The sequence below is a fragment of the Melanotaenia boesemani genome, chromosome 23, assembly GCF_017639745.1.
Source record: "Melanotaenia boesemani isolate fMelBoe1 chromosome 23, fMelBoe1.pri, whole genome shotgun sequence".
Taxonomy (NCBI): Eukaryota; Metazoa; Chordata; class Actinopteri; order Atheriniformes; family Melanotaeniidae; genus Melanotaenia; species Melanotaenia boesemani.
Genome location: NC_055704.1, coordinates 17,831,314 through 17,851,738, shown reverse-complemented (window position 1 = coordinate 17,851,738; position 20,425 = coordinate 17,831,314). Strand labels below are relative to the sequence as shown.

Here is a 20,425-nt window from a genome sequence, read left to right as displayed (position 1 = left end):
TTGTCTGAAGGAGTGTTACATTTTAAAACGTGATGTTGCTTCATCGACTGTATTTTTCTGCCAGAGAAGCGATGCTGCTTGAGGTAAATGCTGTGTGCGTGTGTGTGTGGGCTCTAGGGACCTGATCAAAGTGCTGAAGTGGTATGTGGACCGCATTGTGGATGCAGAGCATCAGGACCACATTCAGCAGGTGTTAAAGGTGAGGCACACAAGCAGACAACCAGAAGCTTTTTAGACACATGCAGCTAACTTTATGGATACACATTAACCCATATTTACACACATATACACAATTACAACATCCAGAAATGCAAACAAACTTATTCCTTCTCAGTGCCACTCCTGTTTATTTGTTTCCCCATCAGGAGTGAATTCATTGTGTCATATCCCTCTTCTCGGTCTGTTACGCCACATGCAATTTTAATCAGTGGAAACACAGTGCCTCTGGTGTTAGGAAATCCTCGTCATTTTATTTCAGTAATAAATGCAGACATGTTCTGTAGATGAATTAAATGCCAGCCTGTCATGCAGTGAATAATAAATAGGGCAGACGTCATAGAAATGTTTGCAGGGTTTTCACATTTAAGCGATCTATGGAAAGCCTTAAAGAGGATTTAATAGTTTAATATGTGAAATTGCTTTCCTCAGACTAACAAGGTCACTGTTATCCCATGTCAGTTGAGCTTGAAAATCATTTTAAGGCATACTAACATGACAATGTATTGTCTTTTAATTCCAAAACTTAGTTTATTCTTCACTGAAGAGGAAGCATGACACATTTCGTCATTTACCAAACAAACAATAAATGGTTGTTCTTTCCTTTCCCCAGGCTAGCGAGTACATCTTCAAGTACATTATCCAGTCTCGCCGGCTCTTCTCATTGGCCACCGGAGGCCAGAACGAGGAGGAGTTCAGAGTCTGCATCCATGAGCTCTTCATGTCCATCCGTTTCTTCCTGTCACAGGAGAACAAAGGCATCAGTCCTGTCGCCCAGACGCAGGTGTGTATGGCCCTCTGTGCTTTTTCGACAAGCATGAGCATGTCCTGAAATCTCCTGTGCCTCATCAGAGGTGTGCCATTCTGTTTGTCTGTTTAAAAATGTGTGGATTTGTGCCTGTGGGTGCTTGTGCGCCTCATTGTGTTTTCTTTTATGGAGAACTCCCGTTAATGCAGTTGTGATGGGAAAGGGGGGGGGGGAGTTTGGTTGGTTGTAATTGAATTTCACGCTGCCAGAGGGGTTTGGAGTCAGAGTAGGAATCCCTGTGACAGCTTTTCCTTTTCCGGTGGGAGGTCTGCACTGCGGGGCGGCCGCCTTCTCTCTGATTTTAGACAACAACAAAACAAACAAGCTAAAGATGCCAAAGATAATCCTAATTACACAGATGCTGCGGTGGCTGTGTAGTCGAGCACTCTTGACAGGAAATATTTTGCATGTCTGTGTTTGTATTGTGCTGTCCATTTGATCTTTTCTCTTGGCTATTTGAACAATTATAACAATCCACAGCTCTTAACTGCATGCCAAAAAAGCAAAACAAAACAAATCAAATCAAAACAAGCAAATGTGATTTTTTTTTTTATGCTCCTCCGTCACTTCTACTGCCTCTAAGGCTCCTAGCATCATATTATTCAGAGTAATATGAAATATTCCAGCTGTTCCCTGTCCATGCCGGTCTGAAAAGCTCTATTTCATCCCTCCACTGACTTCTGATCTGGATTAATCTACATTCTCAACACAACAATAATTATGGGAGGATGCAGGTCAGGCCACTGTTAATCCAAGTTAATCCGTTACATGTGGCTCAAACACACACTGTCCAACATTCATTAAAATGTTCTCACATAAACAGCAAAGCCATAGACTTGCAGGCATAACAAAAAATTCTTGCACATGGGGAATTTGGTTTGGAAGATGGTGTAATCCTTTGACGTGGTCAACACAAGGAGCTTTTTAATGATGTAAAAAACAAATATATATGTCGCTATCAAGCAATCTCAAATGCTTCATCTGAGCAGGCCTTTTCTCAAAACACATTTTAAAGTGAAATAAAGTGCTCCGTAGAAACAGTCTGCAAAGTCTACGATTGTCACACCACTTTAGAGCTTTAGTCCTCTTCATTTTCCAGCTGTGCATTAAGAACATGACAGAATTGCCCAGGAAGAAAGAGCGTCCAACAGCAAGATGGCAACAAGTTATGGGCAGAAATTCTAGCTGTCCTTCAGCTTAATCCATTTAATCCATGCCTGCTGTAGTACCAACCAAATCCAGTGATTCAGAGCACAATATTACATCCTTACTGTTGTATTCCTAACAAAACAGCTCTTCATACTCAGAAGTATCAGTATGACGTGTGTTGTGTGACTTCTGGTTACCTATTCTTATGCAGCTTTATAGAATATCGTGCAATGAGCTCTTCGGTCGCCTCAGGCTTTCCCTCACTGAGCTTCACAGCAACTTCACAAAGAAGCTTCTTTTACCAGATTAAATTTACATTATCCAGTGCTGATTCAGTAAAAGATGCACTGAATGGACAGGGTAAATACTATTCAGGATGTGCAACAGTCATGCATATTCATGTTGTAAAATACTGTCTTCAGTTTTCTAATTTTCAGCTTGAAGGCTTTGAGCTGCAAGTGATTTATATGGCTTTGATGATAATGGATGGTGCCTTGTTCAATTTAGCCTCCACTTGATTGAACATCTCTCGCTCTCTGCACAGGCGGTGTTCCTTCGGACGTTCCCGGCAATCTATGGCGAGCTGCTGAAGATCTTCACACTGCGGGAGGTGGCTGGTTTCGTCCGGGAGACGCTGGCCAGCCTGCCAACCGCTGCCCACGCTGAAAGTCCCCTGGAGGCAGTCAAGCTGCAATGCATTGCCAAGACAGTGGAAAGCCAACTTTACATTAACCCTGGTGAGAACTTTTTCACACATTGTGTACATCTTTATTGCTTGCAAACTCACAGAAAGATTTGCAATGAAATGACAGGTTTGAACAAGTAAAGGCTTGGACAAATGTAGATGATCAAAAATGTTTTTCATTTTTGCCTTGCAATTTGCAAAGCAAGCTGTTGCCCCATGGTGCAGACATTAGGTGACACCCCTTGGCTAACTGCTACACTTCAGTGAACCTGTCACCATGCCATTAAATTGTGCTTGATTAAGGCTTTACACTGATGCAAATTACTCTGTCAGCACTTCACTCCCAACATGCTCCCAGAGGCTACAAGTAGAAAGAAAAACATCCACATACCATACATATTAATCTTACATATAAATCATATTAATGCAGTTAATTGAGAAACTTGTGAGCATGAAAGCAAAGCGATAAATTGAGTGGCATAAAGAGAATTAACAAAGCCATTGTCTCTGTTTCTCTGTGTGTCTACTTTTACACACAGAATCGAGATGCGTGTTGTTGCCCGTGGTGCTACGAGTCCTCCAGACCCACATGCAAGAGCAGAGAGACCTGGTCATGTGTGCCCACATCCTCACCAGCATGCTCTCACTCATCAAAAAGGAAGAAAACAGCACTGCGGTAAGTGTTAACACTGGTAACTGAGAGCCATTATACCAGAAAAACCCTCCCCTTCTGTAAAGTAAATTTTTTTTTGTCATGAGTGACAATCTGAGCTTTGTCTTTTGTAGCTGCAGCTCATTCAGTCTCTTCATTATAATTAGAATTACAAGCAGAATAACTGTAAAATAACTTTAAAGTGAATCAAAACTACAGGAATGAGTCTTATGGTGGTCTCCTTGGCAAAATGATCCACGGCACATTGTTTTGTTTTCTGTTTATCGCAATTAGTCATAGTTACAAGAGCATTGGCAGGTGTGTATTCCACTAATGAGACCTATCAATTTACCAGCGGGGATTGTCAAAGTGACTTTGAGTTTTGCGTCTTTGTGGTTTATGTGTGTGCTTGTGTGTGTGTCGAGGTTGGCTAGCTTGCCCTCTTTGCTGCCAGAGGGACAGCTAGTGGTAAAGGCACCTAGAAGGACACACATACACATGCACACACCCCAGATTGGCACCATATTTAAAGGGAGGTGACAGCAGTGGTAGCCAATGTGCCAGTGAGACTCCTTTCTTATTATCACTCTTTCTAACACCTGTCTCTTTTGTCAGGACTAGAGACAACAGGGAAATGCATACACACACACACACACAGAGAACACACGAGTTTATGCGCATCCCCCCTTTAGATGCTTTTAATCTTTTACCGTCTCTTTCTCCTCTTTATTCTGCCTTCTTTTATTCTTTTCCATTCTCAGCTCTTTTGTGAACTTGGGTAGTTTCAGAAAGCACCGTGTAGCCCTGAAACTAAAGTTTCCTGTCTGGTTCCTGGCTCATTAAAACTAATAAGAAGATAACAATTACAAGGCAGAAATTGCAGGCCTGGCGCTTACATTGAATGACATTGGCTCTCGATTGTGGTTTAAGGTACTGTTGGTAAAAAGTGTAAATAAGCAACTGATTCAAGGTCAGTTTAAACTTACAATTCACTGACATCAGTTTTGAGTTATGCAGGTTTCTTTTGGAAGTACTTAAGCATTATGCTGAGGCTTTACATTTGCATTTTGGTTATTTTTTATCTTTTTAACTTAACCTTTTAAAACCTGAGGTCCTCTAATTGCTAGATGTTGAGAACACATGGTCACACTGTGTCACTTCGGAGACCTTGTCTTTATTAAAACCTCTCTAATTTTGTTGGATAGAGATTTAGAGCTACACTTGCATCATTCCAAAGGGATATGAGTGTTTTAGGCAAGCCTAAAACTTTTTATTTTGTGCTATGTGCTATCTTTATTTAGTCCTTATCGGTAACATATACTAAATTTACACATCTGACAAGTGTTCCCTTTACTCCAAAAGTATTGAAATAGACCTTATGTTTGCAAATTCATCACTGGTATGTAAATTTCTAGTTTTTCAGATTAAAACTTATATTGCTGTTTGTGTGTTCTCTGCGTAGGAGCCTGCAGTGACAGAGGAAGTGGAGCTAATTGTGGAAAGCCTGCTGGCAGTTTTACTGAGGACCATCTTGGAAATCAGCAACCGACCCCAGCCTGCTGGACCTGCCATGAGACTGCAATTCCAGGACGTCACTGTATGTGTGTTAAGTACTTAGCACCAGTCTGTGTGTGTGTGTGTGTGTGTGTGTGTGTTTGTGTGTGCCTAATACTCCAAATTGTTTTGGGATTTTACAAAATCTACAAGAGTGATTATGGGTTTTAAATTGAGTTGCAGCTCTGGCAACTAGAAATCTGCCAACATCATTAATATTAATGACGATAAACAAGATTTATGATGCAGTACAACAAGAAAATGTAAAGGTGAAATGGATAATAATGAATAATGCTTACATTGTGTTATAGATTCAGTATAATAGACCTGCCTTGCCCTTTACCTAAAGCAACAGATACAAAGGAAAATCCTTTGCAAAATAATCATATTTTAGAATTCTCCTCACTCTTGATCTTCCCTCAACATAAAGACGGATGGGAAAAAAAGAAAAGAAAAAGGACAAATGTTTCTAATAGTTCAGATTAAGAGCTTTAGCACTGCTGTAAGTAGAGGCAAGCAAATAATTCTCCATCTCCTAAATGACTTTGCCATTCCTCCCACTTGACTCCATTCTATATAAATATTTTAAACCTCAATAGTACATTTGATTTAATAATTTAGAGCAAACCCTGAAGATAAGCCTCGTTGCTCCACAACATTCAAACAGCTTTTCCCTTTTTTATGTGTTTTCCTATCAGGGGGAGTTTGTGGCATGCTTGTTGGCACTCCTGCGACAGATGAGTGACAGACACTACCAGAAGCTGCTGCAGGCGTTCAGCAGCAAAGATGACCTGAGGGTGAGACTGCCACATCCATCTCTCTATCCTCATTCATATCTGTGTGACTTTGACAGAGCTTCTCTCTTTGGTTATGTGATTGTGTGAGTATGTAGTGAAAATGAACAGCGATAAAGGGTTTTCTGACAAAAATGTGCATCAGTGGAGAAAACAAAAAATGTTATGCAGTAAGATGATGCATTGGTTGATAAGGAACTGATTTTGGTGCAGATCTGGATTTAAATCTCTATCTAGGTGAAATATTTATGCCAACATTTGAAAAGCAAAATATGTAATTGTCAACTAAGGTAAATTATATATGTATATGGATGGATTCTAGTTTCTGAGATATTCTCTGAATGAAAAAGGAGGAAAAATGCAATGGGAATCACATTCATGACACATTTTACAGAAGATTCCACAGTGCTACTGTTCTGCTTAATGTCATGTATGGATGTTAACTGTGTATTATAGTGATCAATCTGAAACTTAAACAAATTTGCTTTTAATGAAAGCTTGTGCTGCAAGATATTTTTAATGAACTCAGCACTGGTTGGGTGCAGTAGCTTTTGGACAAAGCTTGTATGAATATTTTAACACCATGGAGAGCGACACAGAGGAACTCAGACCCAATATGGAGATTTAGTCCTGTTACTTAGCATGTTCTCACTGGTGATTGGTCAAAGATAAGTATATATGGTTACTAACTGCCTTAAGAACTAATGTAAACATTTTTTCCAATTGATGACTGATAATACACCTGCTTGTTTGTGTGTCTGTTGCAGGATTTCCTCCTTCATATCTTCACAGTGTTCAGGATCCTAATAAGACCAGAGATGTTTCCTAAAGACTGGACAGTGATGAGGCTGGTCACAAACAAGTAAGATCATTGGCCATGAAGAAAAAGAAGCAAATCACATAACAAATAGGAAGGAAATAAAACCCACAACTTTGCAGATACATCATCTGCACAGACAATCTTGGTGTAATAATCTGACATTAATGCATACTGTAGTGTCCACTGTAGGCTGAGCCAAGCCAGCTGGACTGGGTTTAGTTTCTTGGAGACATTTTGCTCTCATTTAAATAAGATTCTTCAGATCTGATGGAGATAGTGGGAGATTTTACTTAAGTAGCCTGGGACACCACTGATGTTTTAGAACAATGTTTGGACCATTTTTGTCTCTTTGGCTCTGTAAATATCCTTATTTGATTTTTCCATGACTCATTTTTAACATTACTTTACATAGTAACCCTTTGAAAACAATGACAACAGTTGACAGTGATTCATTTACTTTTGAGGTGTAACTCAACCCCAACTCTCTCTCTCTCTCTGCTCTATCAGTGTCATCATCACAACTGTCCTCTACCTTTCTGATGCACTGAGGAAAAACTTCCTGAGTGACAAGTTTGACTACAAGGTAGGAGTGTGCTGATGTGTGTGTTTCTGCAGTGCTTCAAAACTGGTTCAGAATCAAAAGAAATCAGAATCAAAACAGCATAAGCTGCAAAAGGTTGGCAGAACAAGTTTACCATAACTTTTAAAATGAAATTTACTAGCAAAGTCATTTTTGAATTTGGCAGCATTAAAATGGGAGCTGATGCCATCTTGTTAAAACTAAAGCTGAAAGAAAACAAGATTTTTATGACAGCATTAAAAAAGAACTTGCTAGTTTAGATGAAATTTTATTTGCATGTCAAACTTTTCTGTCTGAATCCCTAAAAACTTTAGTTCAGCTGCAAGTTTTTGCAGAATTTTGACAATTTGTTTTTTTTTTCCCCCCATTTCATTTTCAGGTGTGGGACTCGTATTTCTATCTATCTGTAATATTTATCAACCAGCCCTGTCTTCAGCTAGAGTCCTTCTCTCCCTCCAAGAGGAAGAAAATACTGGAAAAGTAAGTGTTACAGTGTGTATTTTAATCTGGCAGCTTTTCAACAAGCTGCCATGTGCAGTACACATTTTTCATGATATTTTGTCATACAGGTATGGAGACATGAGAGTGATGATGGGCTGTGAGATCTTCAGCATGTGGCAGAATTTAGGTGAGATTATTAGATTATAGTCTCCATGAATATGGCTTAGATGGTCTGGTTATATCTAGTGCATTGCTGTGGTTGCACTGGTACCTATTATAGGTTCTGAAATTTGTCTGCTCATATTTGTTGCTTGTTTGATGAAAAAAAAAAAAAACTGATCCACTAACAGCACAGAAACTAAGAGCATATAAATGACACCATTTTTTGTTTAACATTGAGCTGATCAGTGTTTCTTCTTTATACCCAAAATCATTTGTCACCATGGTAACTATAGTTATGCCTCAGCCTGCTTAATGTGGATGCATTTGTTTTGCCTTGAGCCTTTGATGGCTTTTTTTTTTAATCCTCTACTTTTCAATGTATTTTTGCATTATTTGAGATCTTCCTAAAGTTTTGTTTAATTTGGTCCCAATACTGCAAACAGCATTGGGTTTAAATGTACACCCTGTGGGTATTTAGCTAATGAAAACACTGTTTTAATTGCAGCATACTTTAGACAAATTAGAGAAATTTGTGGAGTTTAACTGAATTAGCCCGGTGGGATTAACAAAAGGACAACTGCTTCCCAGAGCTGTGTGAAGTGCATCTGACATGAACGCTCTGCTGTGTTCAGGGATAAAATGAAAAGTCTAACCTCTGTGTCGAACTGTGTCTTTCCTCCAGGGGAACATAAGTTAAACTTCATTCCAGCAATGATTGGGCCCTTCCTGGAGGTGACCCTGGTGCCTCAACCTGATCTGAGGAATGTCATGATCCCCATCTTTCATGACATGATGGACTGGGAGCAGAGACGCAGTGGCAATTTCAAGCAGGTGAGCTTCTGTTAGGCATTAGACATTCATTTACGTCCTAAAACATATGTATCAGTGTAAACTGTGTGGTTTTTTTTAACCTTTTCACACTTTAAATACTTTTGTAGGAACAAATGCACCCATATGAAATCAAAATAAGAAGAATACCATACATGCTAATATTAGATCCCAAGATATTTCTGTCACTTTAACATATTTGACTTACAGCTGCTTATACTGCTTATTTGAAGGAACTTGCATCCCAAGTTAAATGAAGATATAGGAGGTACAGCTCTTAATGGGGCAAACATACAAAACCATACATAAAATGTCATTTTCAGACAATGACAATGCAAAGTCTTGAACTCATTTACATCACCAAAGAATGGGTTAAGTTAAATTATTATTTGTTGTTGCTGTTATTCTTTTTTTTCTAGATGATAACAGATGACACACAGAAAGACAAAAATCGTTGTTGCAAACCCATGTATGAGTTCTTGAGAGTAATGGCTGTTGGCGGGAATGACGTCTTATATCTCTTTGTATTACAACAGACCTGAAAAGCCTCTCACTGAACACACTTTGTTGTAGTGTAGCGGGTGTAAAGAATTGTACCTTATATTCAGCATAATCATTTTCTTGAAGTCTCTGGCTCTGGTCTTGCTGCTCCAGCAAATGGCTGCACAACAGATTGCACTGTCAACAACAGACTTATAGAAGATATGCATGATCTTGGTGCAATCATTGAAGGATCTCCCTTTCCTCAAGAAGTAGAGTCTGCCCTGATTTTTCTTGTAGATGTTCACTGTGTTTCATTCCAAGTCTAGTCTGTTGTTCAGCTGAACTCCCAAGGAAGCTGTAGTTCTCAACCACCTCTACCTCTTTCCCCAGGTTGTAAATGGTGCTTTAATAAATATTTTGCTATATGGTGTGAACCATCTATATTTACTCTGACATTTTCTCTGTATGTCAGACCTAGATGATGCTATAACCCTTTAGGTGATCTTCTCTTTCTTTCTTTTTATTTTATTTTTTATTTTTGTCTTTTTATTATAGAAAAGGGTCATTGCCCACTGTTATCTTCCAAATAGAAATGTTCAGACTGCATGTAGTTGGTCACAGAGGAACTCAGTAGACCTTTGCAGACTAGTGAGGATAACCAATTTTACACCAGACATGCCTTAGCTAAAACTGTGAATTGCTGTTAAAGATGGCATGTTACACTATCCTTCAAAGACATGTTTTGGGTTCACAGAAACTTTTTTCAAATACAAATTTAATATTTTAAATAAACCCTGGACCTTTTACCTGTTTAACTAAAGGGACAGTTAACACATGTCCACAAAAAAGGGTTTCAGTCAATCATTAAGCTGTTAACAAGCTGTAATTCCTTAATCTTTCCACCAATTTGGTTGCTCATGCTGCCAAATTGAAGTCAGAGCAGAACTTTAATCATATTAAGCCAAAATCACATTTCTGTCAGAGTAAACTGTCTTTTTCAATGAGGGAATTTGATACACAACACTTCTCTGAATCATCTGTGTTGGTCTTCCTTCCAGTCATTTTATCAATATTGTTAAATTGAGTGTATAATTCTTCTTCATACAGGTGGAGGCCAAGCTGATTGACAAGCTGGACAGCCTGATGTCTGAGGGCAAGGGAGATGAGACGTACAGAGAGCTCTTCAATAGCATGTGAGTTGGTGAAATTAGAAAAGGCAGGAACAAGGGGCAGTTTCCTGCTTCCTGAAAGGTTTTTTTTGAGCAGAAGTCTTAAAATGAGTTTAAGTCTCCAAAGGGTGTTAAACAATTTGGCCTTTAAAGTCACTAAATCCCAACATAGACCTTCATGAAACTGCAGAAATCCAGGAGAGCCAAAGAACTGTAAATGCTGTTTATTTGGTCGTATGACCTAAATGATTCAAGGCTTCATCGGGTAATGACTGTGTGGGCAGAGATTTACAGGTCGTTTGCTCCACTACACGGCTGTTTTACTAGCAAAAGGGATTTAAAAGTGTCCTGCATTTGAGATGATGAGAGCTTGTTTGATTTCAGAGCAAGCAGTTAACGAGAAAAGTGGTCTTTAAAATAGAAATTTTAATATTTTCTTGGAAATTTACTAACTTTTCATTAGTGTTAGAAATGCATAATAGGGGGTTTTGTATTTGAGATTGTTCATATCAAGTAGATTGATAATGTAATAAGAGGTAAGTGGAGAATATTCACTTTCATCTTCACTCACACCTCCGCCTGTTCTTGTGTTTCCAGATTTGTGTTACAGCATGCTCAGTGTTTGCATATACATGTGGGCTTCTGTGTGTGTGTGTGTGTGTGTTCCCCTTGCTTTTATCAATGTGTGTCATTGTTCCTTTAATGTTGCCCTTCACTGTGGGCGTGAAGTATCTGGGCTTTAAAAACTCCTACATTTCAGCTTTTCCTACCAAAGGCATTGCAGAAGTCACATTTCAGATTCATTTGCATAGTGTACGTCCTTTCTCTGCAGTCACACACATGTGAACCAAAGTGTGATCTTGCTAAGTATTTAATGAATATTCATTTGCCCTTGTCTTTCATAGTGAATTATTCGATTTCCCACCATTTTTTTACATGTGAAACATTAGAGTAGTGCAACATCACTGCATTCTATTGATGCAAGATAATTATACCTAATCTTCATCATGTTATGATGCAGTAGAGAAGTATTATCGAGTTAATTTAGTCAATGATGTAAATTTGTTATTTTATGTTTGAGCTGCAGTGATATTTCTTTTTTTTTTTTTTTTTTGCTTTTTTCGTATTAATTTTTCCACTTATTAACCCCTTAACTAACCTGTGTGAGTGTGTGCTGACTTTAATCATGTTAACATTAATTTATTCCGCCTATGCTTCCCGCCTGGAGTAGAATTCCTCTGTTTGGTCCGTACCCTAGGTAAGATGCTCTCCTCTTCCTTCTCTTTGTCGTCTGTGTGAGGGGAAACGGGGAACAATTATTTCAGCCAAAAAAATAAGAAAAAAAAAAGAAAAAAAAAGAGCTGCAATATTTTGGCTATCGTGTGTTTGCACTCTAACCTTAAAATCTACTCGGGTGTCAAAACAGATTAATCAGTTATAGTGAAAAGAAACTTGTGGCCATTTTTACTTGAACTCCGGAAGGCAGGTTAACAAGCATAGGTGACACTGGCATGACTGAGATTGATTTTCTCTTTACTTTGCTTCTTTTCTTTTCTTGGTAATTTCCTCCATTGCGGCGCCTTTCCCCATTCTTTGTCCTGCTCGTTTGTCTTCTGGTCTTGACATCTCTCTGTCTTATTCTGTCTCTCTACATGTGTCCTGCAGCCTGCTGAAGAAGATTGAGAGAGAGACCTGGAGGGAGAGTGGAATCTCACTGATCGCGACCGTAACTCGCCTTATGGAGAGGTTGCTGGACTACAGGTAGGAAGACTCTCACATGTTAAGCATGTTTGTTTGATTTCTTCTTTTTAATTTGTATTGGTTTTGTGTGTCTGTTACAGGGATTGTATGAAGCTGGGGGAGGTTGATGGCAAAAAGATTGGATGTACTGTCAGTTTACTGGTAAGCAGTAGTCACTCTGTGTGTGTGTGTGTGTGTGTGTGATCTCCTAAAACTGTCTACATTTCTGGCTTGTTTTAAGCGCAAAAAAAAAAAAAAAGAAGAAGTGGAGGAGCAAAGTTAACGATAAGGGAGGCAGCAGCGTAATTATTAAATAGAAAGCCAGTTTGCTTTGACATTACTGCTGAGAACAGGTGATGATAGCTGTTCTGTTTTTAGACACAAATAAGTAATGAGAATAACTTATTCCAACAAGTCAGCACTGCATTTCCTCAGGTTCCCTCCAACAACTTAAAAAAGATGTTTAAGGAAATTGGGTGAATCTTAAAAAATGCAGAAAGCACACTGTCAGAAAAGTTATGGGTTCTTTGCTTATTTGTGACATGTGTCCTTTTCAATTGCATACTAGAATGTTCTGATAAAATAAAACGTAGATATAAAACAGTGGCAAAAATGTATGATAGCAAAAGAACAGTTTTAGCTTTAAATATATTTTTTAAAGTATGAGTACCTGGACTCCTATAAGATCTTAAGCACAAAGGAGTCCACCGGGCAGGCTCAAAGCTTGTGGCTGCTTTTTACCTAGTGGCTCTATCTGATCAGTCTGATCAGATGAGAAATGTGTTTATGTTTGAGTATGACAAATAGCTCCGCTGACAAAAAAAAAAAACACTAGTTTGCTCTCATATCCATCACGTAAACAAACATCTGAATTATATGTCTGGAAATAGATAGCTTAGCTTAACTTAACAACTCTGATTATCTAGTTAGCTTTACATCTAAAAAATCAGTTATGCTTATCTTAACTTAGTCTCGATCATTTTGTTAAGCTTAAAAACTTAGTATTAAGACAGCATATCGTCCATCCATAGGCTATTCCAGTGCAGGGCTGTCGGGGGGCTGGAGTTTACTCCAACCACTGTTTGGCAAGAGGCTAGGTTAAAGTTTAGTTTGGCTTAAAAACTGCATGATCAAAGATGTATTCCTTTTGTTTAAACCTTTTGCTGATTATAACATCAGCAAGTCATTTACTATCTAAAAATCTGTTGTTTTAAAGAATAAATAGCTCTCAGTGTTGAATGATACTGTATTTTGGAAATGGTTTTTAAATTAAAAGTCACCTGGATATAAAAGCAATGTGAGTGCACCTTTTATTTATTAAGAGATGTTAAAATTCTGCTCGATAGCGGTTTATTTTGTGGGATATATAATAACTCTCGTAAAAAGATGAATTAGGACCTAAGAATCTGACCTTGTGTATCTGCAGATGTCTGCACTAGGATGTGTAGGTGCATTAGAACTTGGAACTTTTACATCTTGTGTTTATTTTCATCTCTGAACTCACTATATCCCTCTCTCTCTCTCTTGGGATTGCTTTCTTTGACTAAACCACCCACTTTCTTTTTTTTTTTTTTATCAGAACTTCTACAAAACTGAGCTGAACAAGGAAGAAATGTACATCCGCTACATTCACAAACTCTATGAGCTGCACTTAAAAGCTCAAAACTACACAGGTATGCTAAGATGACAACATTATCTAATTGTCACTTAAAAGTGTTTACATGCAACATTTATCATTGATTTTCTGTCATATTTCAAATTCAGATATATTCTCAAACTGCTCAGAGCAGCTGCTTTTTTGAATATCTTTCCAAAAGACAGTTATTTAGTTAAATACTAAGTGAATTAGTAAATATTTACTATACCTTTTTTCTAAATAAAGATGAGCCTCTTACTGTTTTTTCTGTGTTTGTGTGTATCTCAGAGGCATCGTACACCCTGCTGCTTTATGATGAGTTATTGGAATGGTCGGACAGGCCGCTCAGAGAGTTCCTCAACTACCCCATGCAGAGCGAGTGGCAAAGAAAGGAGTACTTGCATCTCACTATTATCCAGAACTTTGACAGGGGCAAGGTGAGCTGCTGTTTTTCTCCTGTCACTGCATTTGCATTTTACTGTTTTATAATTTAACAGAAAAAAGTTATTTCTTCTGTTTCTTCTAAAGATATATATGAAACATGTTCCTGCTAAATGCCAATACCAACATTGCCAGGATGAAATAATACATTCAGATTTTAAAACAGTAAACATGTCACTTGTTTATTACTCAGTACAGTTGAAATGCAGCTGCAACAGGATGAAAAATGACTGACAGAACAGTTAAGCTGAGATACAGCATCATTTCATTTTTATGTATTGAAATCCCTTCAAGGCGAACTGTAACCTGCATAAAGTTCATTTCTAGCTGTTGTGAACTGCAACGACTGAATACAACAGCATCTCATTGATTGAATCATACAACTTGCTGACAGCTGTAATGAATGCAGGATTCACATTGGCAGTGTTCAGCAGTGTTGTTGCAGGTTGTGTAGCATTGAGACCAGCATGTTAAACAGAGCTCTGTTGATTCAGGATGCAGCTTTGATTACTCAGGTAGTACTTTCCTTGTAAATTAGAACTGTTTATCTTAACTAACTTTGGCATTATTTTATACTCTTGAGAGAATGATGTTATGGAAACTGCACTCAACCAAGAAAAAAAAGAAAAAAAAAAGAAAGAAAAACTTTTCACCATCCCAGATGAAATAATTTAGCTCTGTGGAATCATTAAATCGCTCCCCTCGTTACTCATAGTCCAATTTTCCTTCACGTTCACCGGCTATGCCATCTGCCAGCGCTGTCGCATGGGGATTAGAAGGCAGCAGGAAAGGAATGCTTTTCATTTAATTAGCAAAATGGTTGGATGCTGTGTGTGCAGTACCTGCATGAAGAGAGGTTGTATTTGGCGTTTAATATTGGTGACTCACCAGTGCCATCCAGTGGAGGCAAAGGGGTTTAACAGAACCCCTGCAGGGCAAGCGACCGTGTCATAAGTCTTGTGCTAATATGTTGTGTGTTTTTGTTCATTTCTGTCCTCAGTGTTGGGAGAATGGCATCATCCTTTGCAGGGAGCTCGCTGACCAGTACGAGTCTTACTATGACTACAGGAATTTAAGCAAAATGAGGGTAAGTCGCTAGAAAAGCTGTAAGCATACATCCTTAAGAAAGATTGTTGATCATCCAGTCAGCCAGGGGATCAAGTACAGAAAGAAAAAGAGTAATTGATATACTTAAAATGGTTTAAAATAGCTGCATTTGTATGAGTATTGGTTGTTACAGCAGTGAACTGAATTTTATTTCCCAGATGATGGAAGCCTCTCTTTATGACAAGATCATGGATCAGCAAAGATTAGAACCTGAATTCTTCAGAGTCGGATTCTATGGAAAGAAGTTTCCCTTCTTCTTACGGGTAAAGAAATTTCCACATCCCTTCTCTAATTAATATACATTTGGATAGCGAAATAGTTTTCCTTTCTCAGAAAAGAAATAGATCTGCAGAGAAAATAAACTTCACTTACATAAGACTCTTCCAATTTAAGGTGACATTCAGCATCTCGTATTCAGTGCCATTTAATGATGTAACAGACATTGTCCTTGATGGTGTTTTCCATATTATGCTGCAGTTGCAGTTTGCAGCCACTAGATGTCACTATAACACTATGCTGCTCCCTCTGCTCACCTCCACTGCAGAATAAGGAGTTTGTGTGCCGCGGCCATGACTACGAGAGGCTGGAGGCTTTCCAGCAGCGGATGCTTAACGAGTTCCCCCATGCCATCGCCATGCAGCATGTTAACCAGCCGGACCAGACCATATACCAGGCAGATGCACAGTGTATCCTTAGATATATGGAATTCATTCACACAGTCAAGATTGACAGCACAATGCACATGAATATGGGTGCTTACACTCAGCTTGCTTTTTGTAAACATTCACATAACTGCCTATAATGAGGCACAAGCTATCACACATCATCCCTTGCTGTTTTTCTTTCAAGCTCTTGCTTGTCATAATCAAAGGCCCATTCACAGAGCAGTACACAAAGTCACCATACAGCATGCCGCATGCAGGATAAATCGCAGTCATTGTTCTACATGAGCTTTAACACACAACCTTGGGGTCGATATCTCTGTGGGGGCAATTAGTTTTCAACACACTGTGAAGGTGCAAAGGTGTATTGGGCTTTTGGTTTTTGTTATTTTGTTGAAAATTAGAAGGCATACTTAGACATTTTTCAGCTGCAGCTAATTTTCTTCTAGATAAGATACAATACATGAACATCAATCACAAATATTTGTCTCATTTAATTACACTAAATATGTCTTTAAGTAGGTTAATGACACAGTCATTTATGTGTTGAGATATAGGTTTGCATATGTGGAATACGTAGCTTTTGTGCATAGTGTTATTGTATTTTGTATTTATTGTGTTCTGAAACTAAGCCTGCACCCTCATTGTACATAAATCAAATCACTGACTCGCATTTAGAAGCCCGCTTTAGTTCCATGCAGTGTTCAAATTCATTCATGCAATATGTGGGGCTTGTTAATTATTCACACTAATGTATGGGGCAACTGTTGGCCTACATAGAAGTACAATAACAATGACACAAAGCATGAAGAAAGCAACACTAACGAGGAATGCAGGTTGAAGATTAAGGGGGTTTCAGTTAAGTCTTTGCACCATTTTTTCATATGAGTATGTATGTATGCCTTAGTTAGAATTGAGTGCATCTTGCAGGGTTATTCTCGCATGACAGCAATCAATACTCTCTCTCAGATGCTCACCCATTCATGTATCTGTAACAAACTGTCATGCGCATGAATTCATGTGTCAGATATCCTCTCTCTGATGAGGCTGCTCATCATTGCAGAGATTTCTCAAGATAAAGGTGAGTCTTATCCATGTAGAAAGACACTGAATCAACTGCTGCTACGCAGTAATCCTCCACTTCTCAGGCCAGCATTTTTTTTCTCATACAAGCCAAAGTACAACTTTTAACAACACACTCAACCATCCTCCTAAAAACCCCAAACTGCATGTATCTTCATCTTCGTGTCAGCATGTCCTCAAGTTCCCGTATTCTTCCAGGTCATTGGAAAATTGTTGTCCACGGCAGGCTACAGTCTCCCCTGTGGCTCTCTTGCACTTTCCTTCACTTTCATTCAGACCTGCAGATCTACGCTGTAACTCCCATCCCAGAGAGTCAGGATGTGCTGCAGAGAGACGGAGTGCCTGACAACATCAAAAGCTTTTACAAGTTTAATCACATCTGGAGGTTCAGATATGACCGGCCCTTTCATAAGGGCACCAAAGACAAGGAGAATGAGTTTAAGGTCAGAAAAACGATTATGATTAAAACATGTCATATAGTTTGGAGTTTTAAAAATAAGCTTTTAGGAAGCTGCTGAGCATATTTACTAGGAGAGAACTATGCAAAATATCCTGTGCTATGTATTTGGAAAAAAAATTTTTTTGTCTTTTTTTAAATATGCCATTATTTCTTTTATAATTTTTAACTTGAAAGTGACGTGAAACAGCCTCATTTACCTCCTTTTCTTCATTGTTCATCCATCATGGGCTGTGTAGGTAGTGATCCTTTGCACCAGTGCTAAGGTATTAGTCTTTGTATGGTGCATTTATTATTCTGGGGACTCCAGTATCAGTAATTATACACAAACTCTCAGGCTAGTCAAAGTCACATAAAGCGTAGCACAAGAGAAGTCTTAACAGCCTGATTCAGCCACACAGCTACACACACTTTAAAACATGTACACACCCAGCACAGGCCAAAATTATTCTCATAAATATTCACACACACATATACTTCATGCTGTTTCTCAAGACAGTTCCATCAAGGTTATTTGACCAAAATTTTACTTCCAATATCATATTGCCATCAGGGCTGGATATCTTTGACCTCAGGTGGGAATAATATGCAAGGTAAACTTTTACATAGTGATTAATAATAGAGCAGTAACGAGAGTTCTTCCTAAAACTCAATGTAGTTTCTCTCTACAGAAAAAAAAAGGTTAGAAAGACTTATTTATGTCTTAGATCTTGCTTTCAACTTTCTGCTCTTACTACATGCTTTTTTTTCAACTCGTGTTCAGGTGGGTTTCTTGACTTTTAGAAGCATAAAATCAATGAAGGGCAGCAGAGTTGTGTAGTGAGTCGGAAGACCCTTCTTCAGCGAGAGGACACTGGATCAATACTGCATATCAGCTCCCATCTGCTCTGTTGGAGTGTCCTAGAGCAAGACAGTGGGCTCTAAACTAGGCTTAAAGTAAATTAAGCTGTACTATATGTGCACTTTGCCCCCTCATGTGAATGCAGAGACCCCAGGAGAAAGTAGTCTTACTCAAATTAAATGGATCTAACACCCTATGAAATTCTGCACAATGGCTCATTAGTTTGAGTCAGGTGTGTTGGAGCAGGGATACATTGAACAGGGAGCAGGGAAACTGTAGGATTGCGGCCTTCGATGACTAGAGCTAAATTTACAGTTTCAAGCATTCAAATTTAGATGTGAATTCCCATCATCCTCCTCAGCTTGGATGTCTGTTCATCCCAATTAGCTTGTTAACCTGCGTACATGTTAAAATGGCAAAATACTAAAAGTGTTGATTTTCATCATGGTAAACATGCTAGCAAGAAGTGGCTAACAGTTAGGCTAAATCATCAGGCAGGATTCACGTTGACGTTTAACAGTTAGTAGGCTTGACTTTTAGAATAACATCAACAATCAGTCACATGACTAGACAGATGATTTGTTTGTCTTTTACTTGAAATGTCAAACTATCCTCACATTTTACCAGCAAGCTAATTAGCAAAGCAGCAAATTTCAATTAGGCAGAAAAGACAGCAGCATATTTAAAAGCAAATGAATGAATACTAGCTGATACCCTAAAACCATTGTGAGGATGGCTGCAGTACATACTCAGGATTAAAAAAAGGAAGACAGAAGTGCTTTTTTTTTTTCTCTTTTTTTTTTAAACATAAAAATCATTCCTCTGAAAATGTACATTACATGCAGAGGTCCCCCAAAAAAGGCTGGTTAGCAAGGGTAACCTGATCACATCATCCAATTTTCAGCAAAAATGCAACATTTTTAAACCATCCAGTGCATTAGGTCCTTGAAGTTTAGAAGTTAAAGTGACTTTCTGTAAATAGTAAAATTGCAGTACACACAAACACACACAAAAAAAAATTGCAACAGCTTTCCAGCCCTCGTGTTTCTTGACACATTTATTACATAGTGTAAACTATATTGTATGTATTTCACTTTAGGGTGAAACTATTATGTTAATAGCATCCAGTAAATGTAGAGTTTCCATGGTTTATGCCCTGTCACAGTGACCTTGTGAGATGTTGGCAGACTGACAAACATACTGGCTGACAGCGTAAATGGTGGAACATGAGTGATGATCTAAGATATAAGACATGACACCTGACCTACACCTAAAAGTGGGTGTTTGGCAGTATGTGGTTATATCATGTTTGCCTCAAAATGTATGTCGGTAATTTAATTGTGTGCATTTTTGCTGAACATGTGTGCATCAGACATAAGTAGTTATGGATTTCTTTTTCTTTAAAAGAACACTCCAGGATTGGTTAAGTCTCATGAAAATATTGTGGGTCTCTGCAGAGCCTGTGGGTGGAGAGGACAACCTTAACTCTGGTCCAGAGTCTCCCAGGCATTTCTCGCTGGTTTGAAGTGGAGAAGAGAGAGCTGGTGAGTGTGAGCGCTTCTGATGAAACAAACACTAAGACATAAATGCAATACACAGTCATTGCACACAAGGGATGCTGTAATACAGATTTGTTTTGCACATTGCAATTTAGAGTCCTGCCAGCCAATACCTTGGTATTGATCCAAGTCATTTCATTGAACAACAATAATGACCAAGGTCTTAGGTTTAGGGCTATTGGAAACATAATTCTTAACATTAGATGGATGGATTTTTTAAAATAGTTTTTAAAGCTCTTTTTTCAGCCTATAATCGCTATTACATGTATTTGTGCCTGTGGCTACAATGTTACATGTAAATTCTCTAAAAAGCTTTTCTTTTTTCTTGATCATCTCATTCAGGCTTCAACGGAGTGGGTGGATTGTAAATGCTGTTTTGTCCAGTGTGTGCAAAACATAACTCACTGTCTCTCTTTTGAGGTCTAAGCACTTACTCTTTCACGCACAGCGGCTGAGCATGGTGTGAAATTGTGAAATGTAAAGCCAGTGTTACCCCATGATGGTTATGCAGTGTAATACCATATAAAGTGCATAATTGGCAAGAGAATAAAGCTTTGT

General features: G+C 38.5%; 1 protein-coding gene across 6 annotated transcripts in view; it reads left to right on the top strand.

Annotated features, from left to right (window-relative positions):
* Window positions 1-20,425, top strand: part of dock4b (dedicator of cytokinesis 4b) — a 111,107-nt gene that overhangs the window by 72,504 nt on the left and 18,178 nt on the right. For 4 of the 6 annotated variants that reach the window (XM_041977703.1, XM_041977702.1, XM_041977700.1 and 1 more), the window contains exons 21-42: window positions 118-199; window positions 830-1,000; window positions 2,718-2,910; window positions 3,398-3,534; window positions 4,973-5,107; window positions 5,763-5,861; window positions 6,626-6,720; window positions 7,186-7,261; window positions 7,638-7,738; window positions 7,828-7,886; window positions 8,544-8,692; window positions 10,280-10,365; window positions 11,573-11,599; window positions 12,007-12,102; window positions 12,183-12,243; window positions 13,661-13,754; window positions 14,006-14,154; window positions 15,159-15,245; window positions 15,424-15,528; window positions 15,810-15,951; window positions 17,287-17,453; window positions 19,766-19,852. In XM_041977703.1, the coding sequence (XP_041833637.1) occupies window positions 118-199; window positions 830-1,000; window positions 2,718-2,910; window positions 3,398-3,534; window positions 4,973-5,107; window positions 5,763-5,861; window positions 6,626-6,720; window positions 7,186-7,261; window positions 7,638-7,738; window positions 7,828-7,886; window positions 8,544-8,692; window positions 10,280-10,365; window positions 11,573-11,599; window positions 12,007-12,102; window positions 12,183-12,243; window positions 13,661-13,754; window positions 14,006-14,154; window positions 15,159-15,245; window positions 15,424-15,528; window positions 15,810-15,951; window positions 17,287-17,453; window positions 19,766-19,852 (2,398 nt within the window). The remainder of the gene's footprint in view (window positions 1-117; window positions 200-829; window positions 1,001-2,717; window positions 2,911-3,397; window positions 3,535-4,972; window positions 5,108-5,762; window positions 5,862-6,625; window positions 6,721-7,185; window positions 7,262-7,637; window positions 7,739-7,827; window positions 7,887-8,543; window positions 8,693-10,279; window positions 10,366-11,572; window positions 11,600-12,006; window positions 12,103-12,182; window positions 12,244-13,660; window positions 13,755-14,005; window positions 14,155-15,158; window positions 15,246-15,423; window positions 15,529-15,809; window positions 15,952-17,286; window positions 17,454-19,765; window positions 19,853-20,425) is intronic. The other 2 variants (XM_041977704.1, XM_041977701.1) reach the window with 1 other exon arrangement.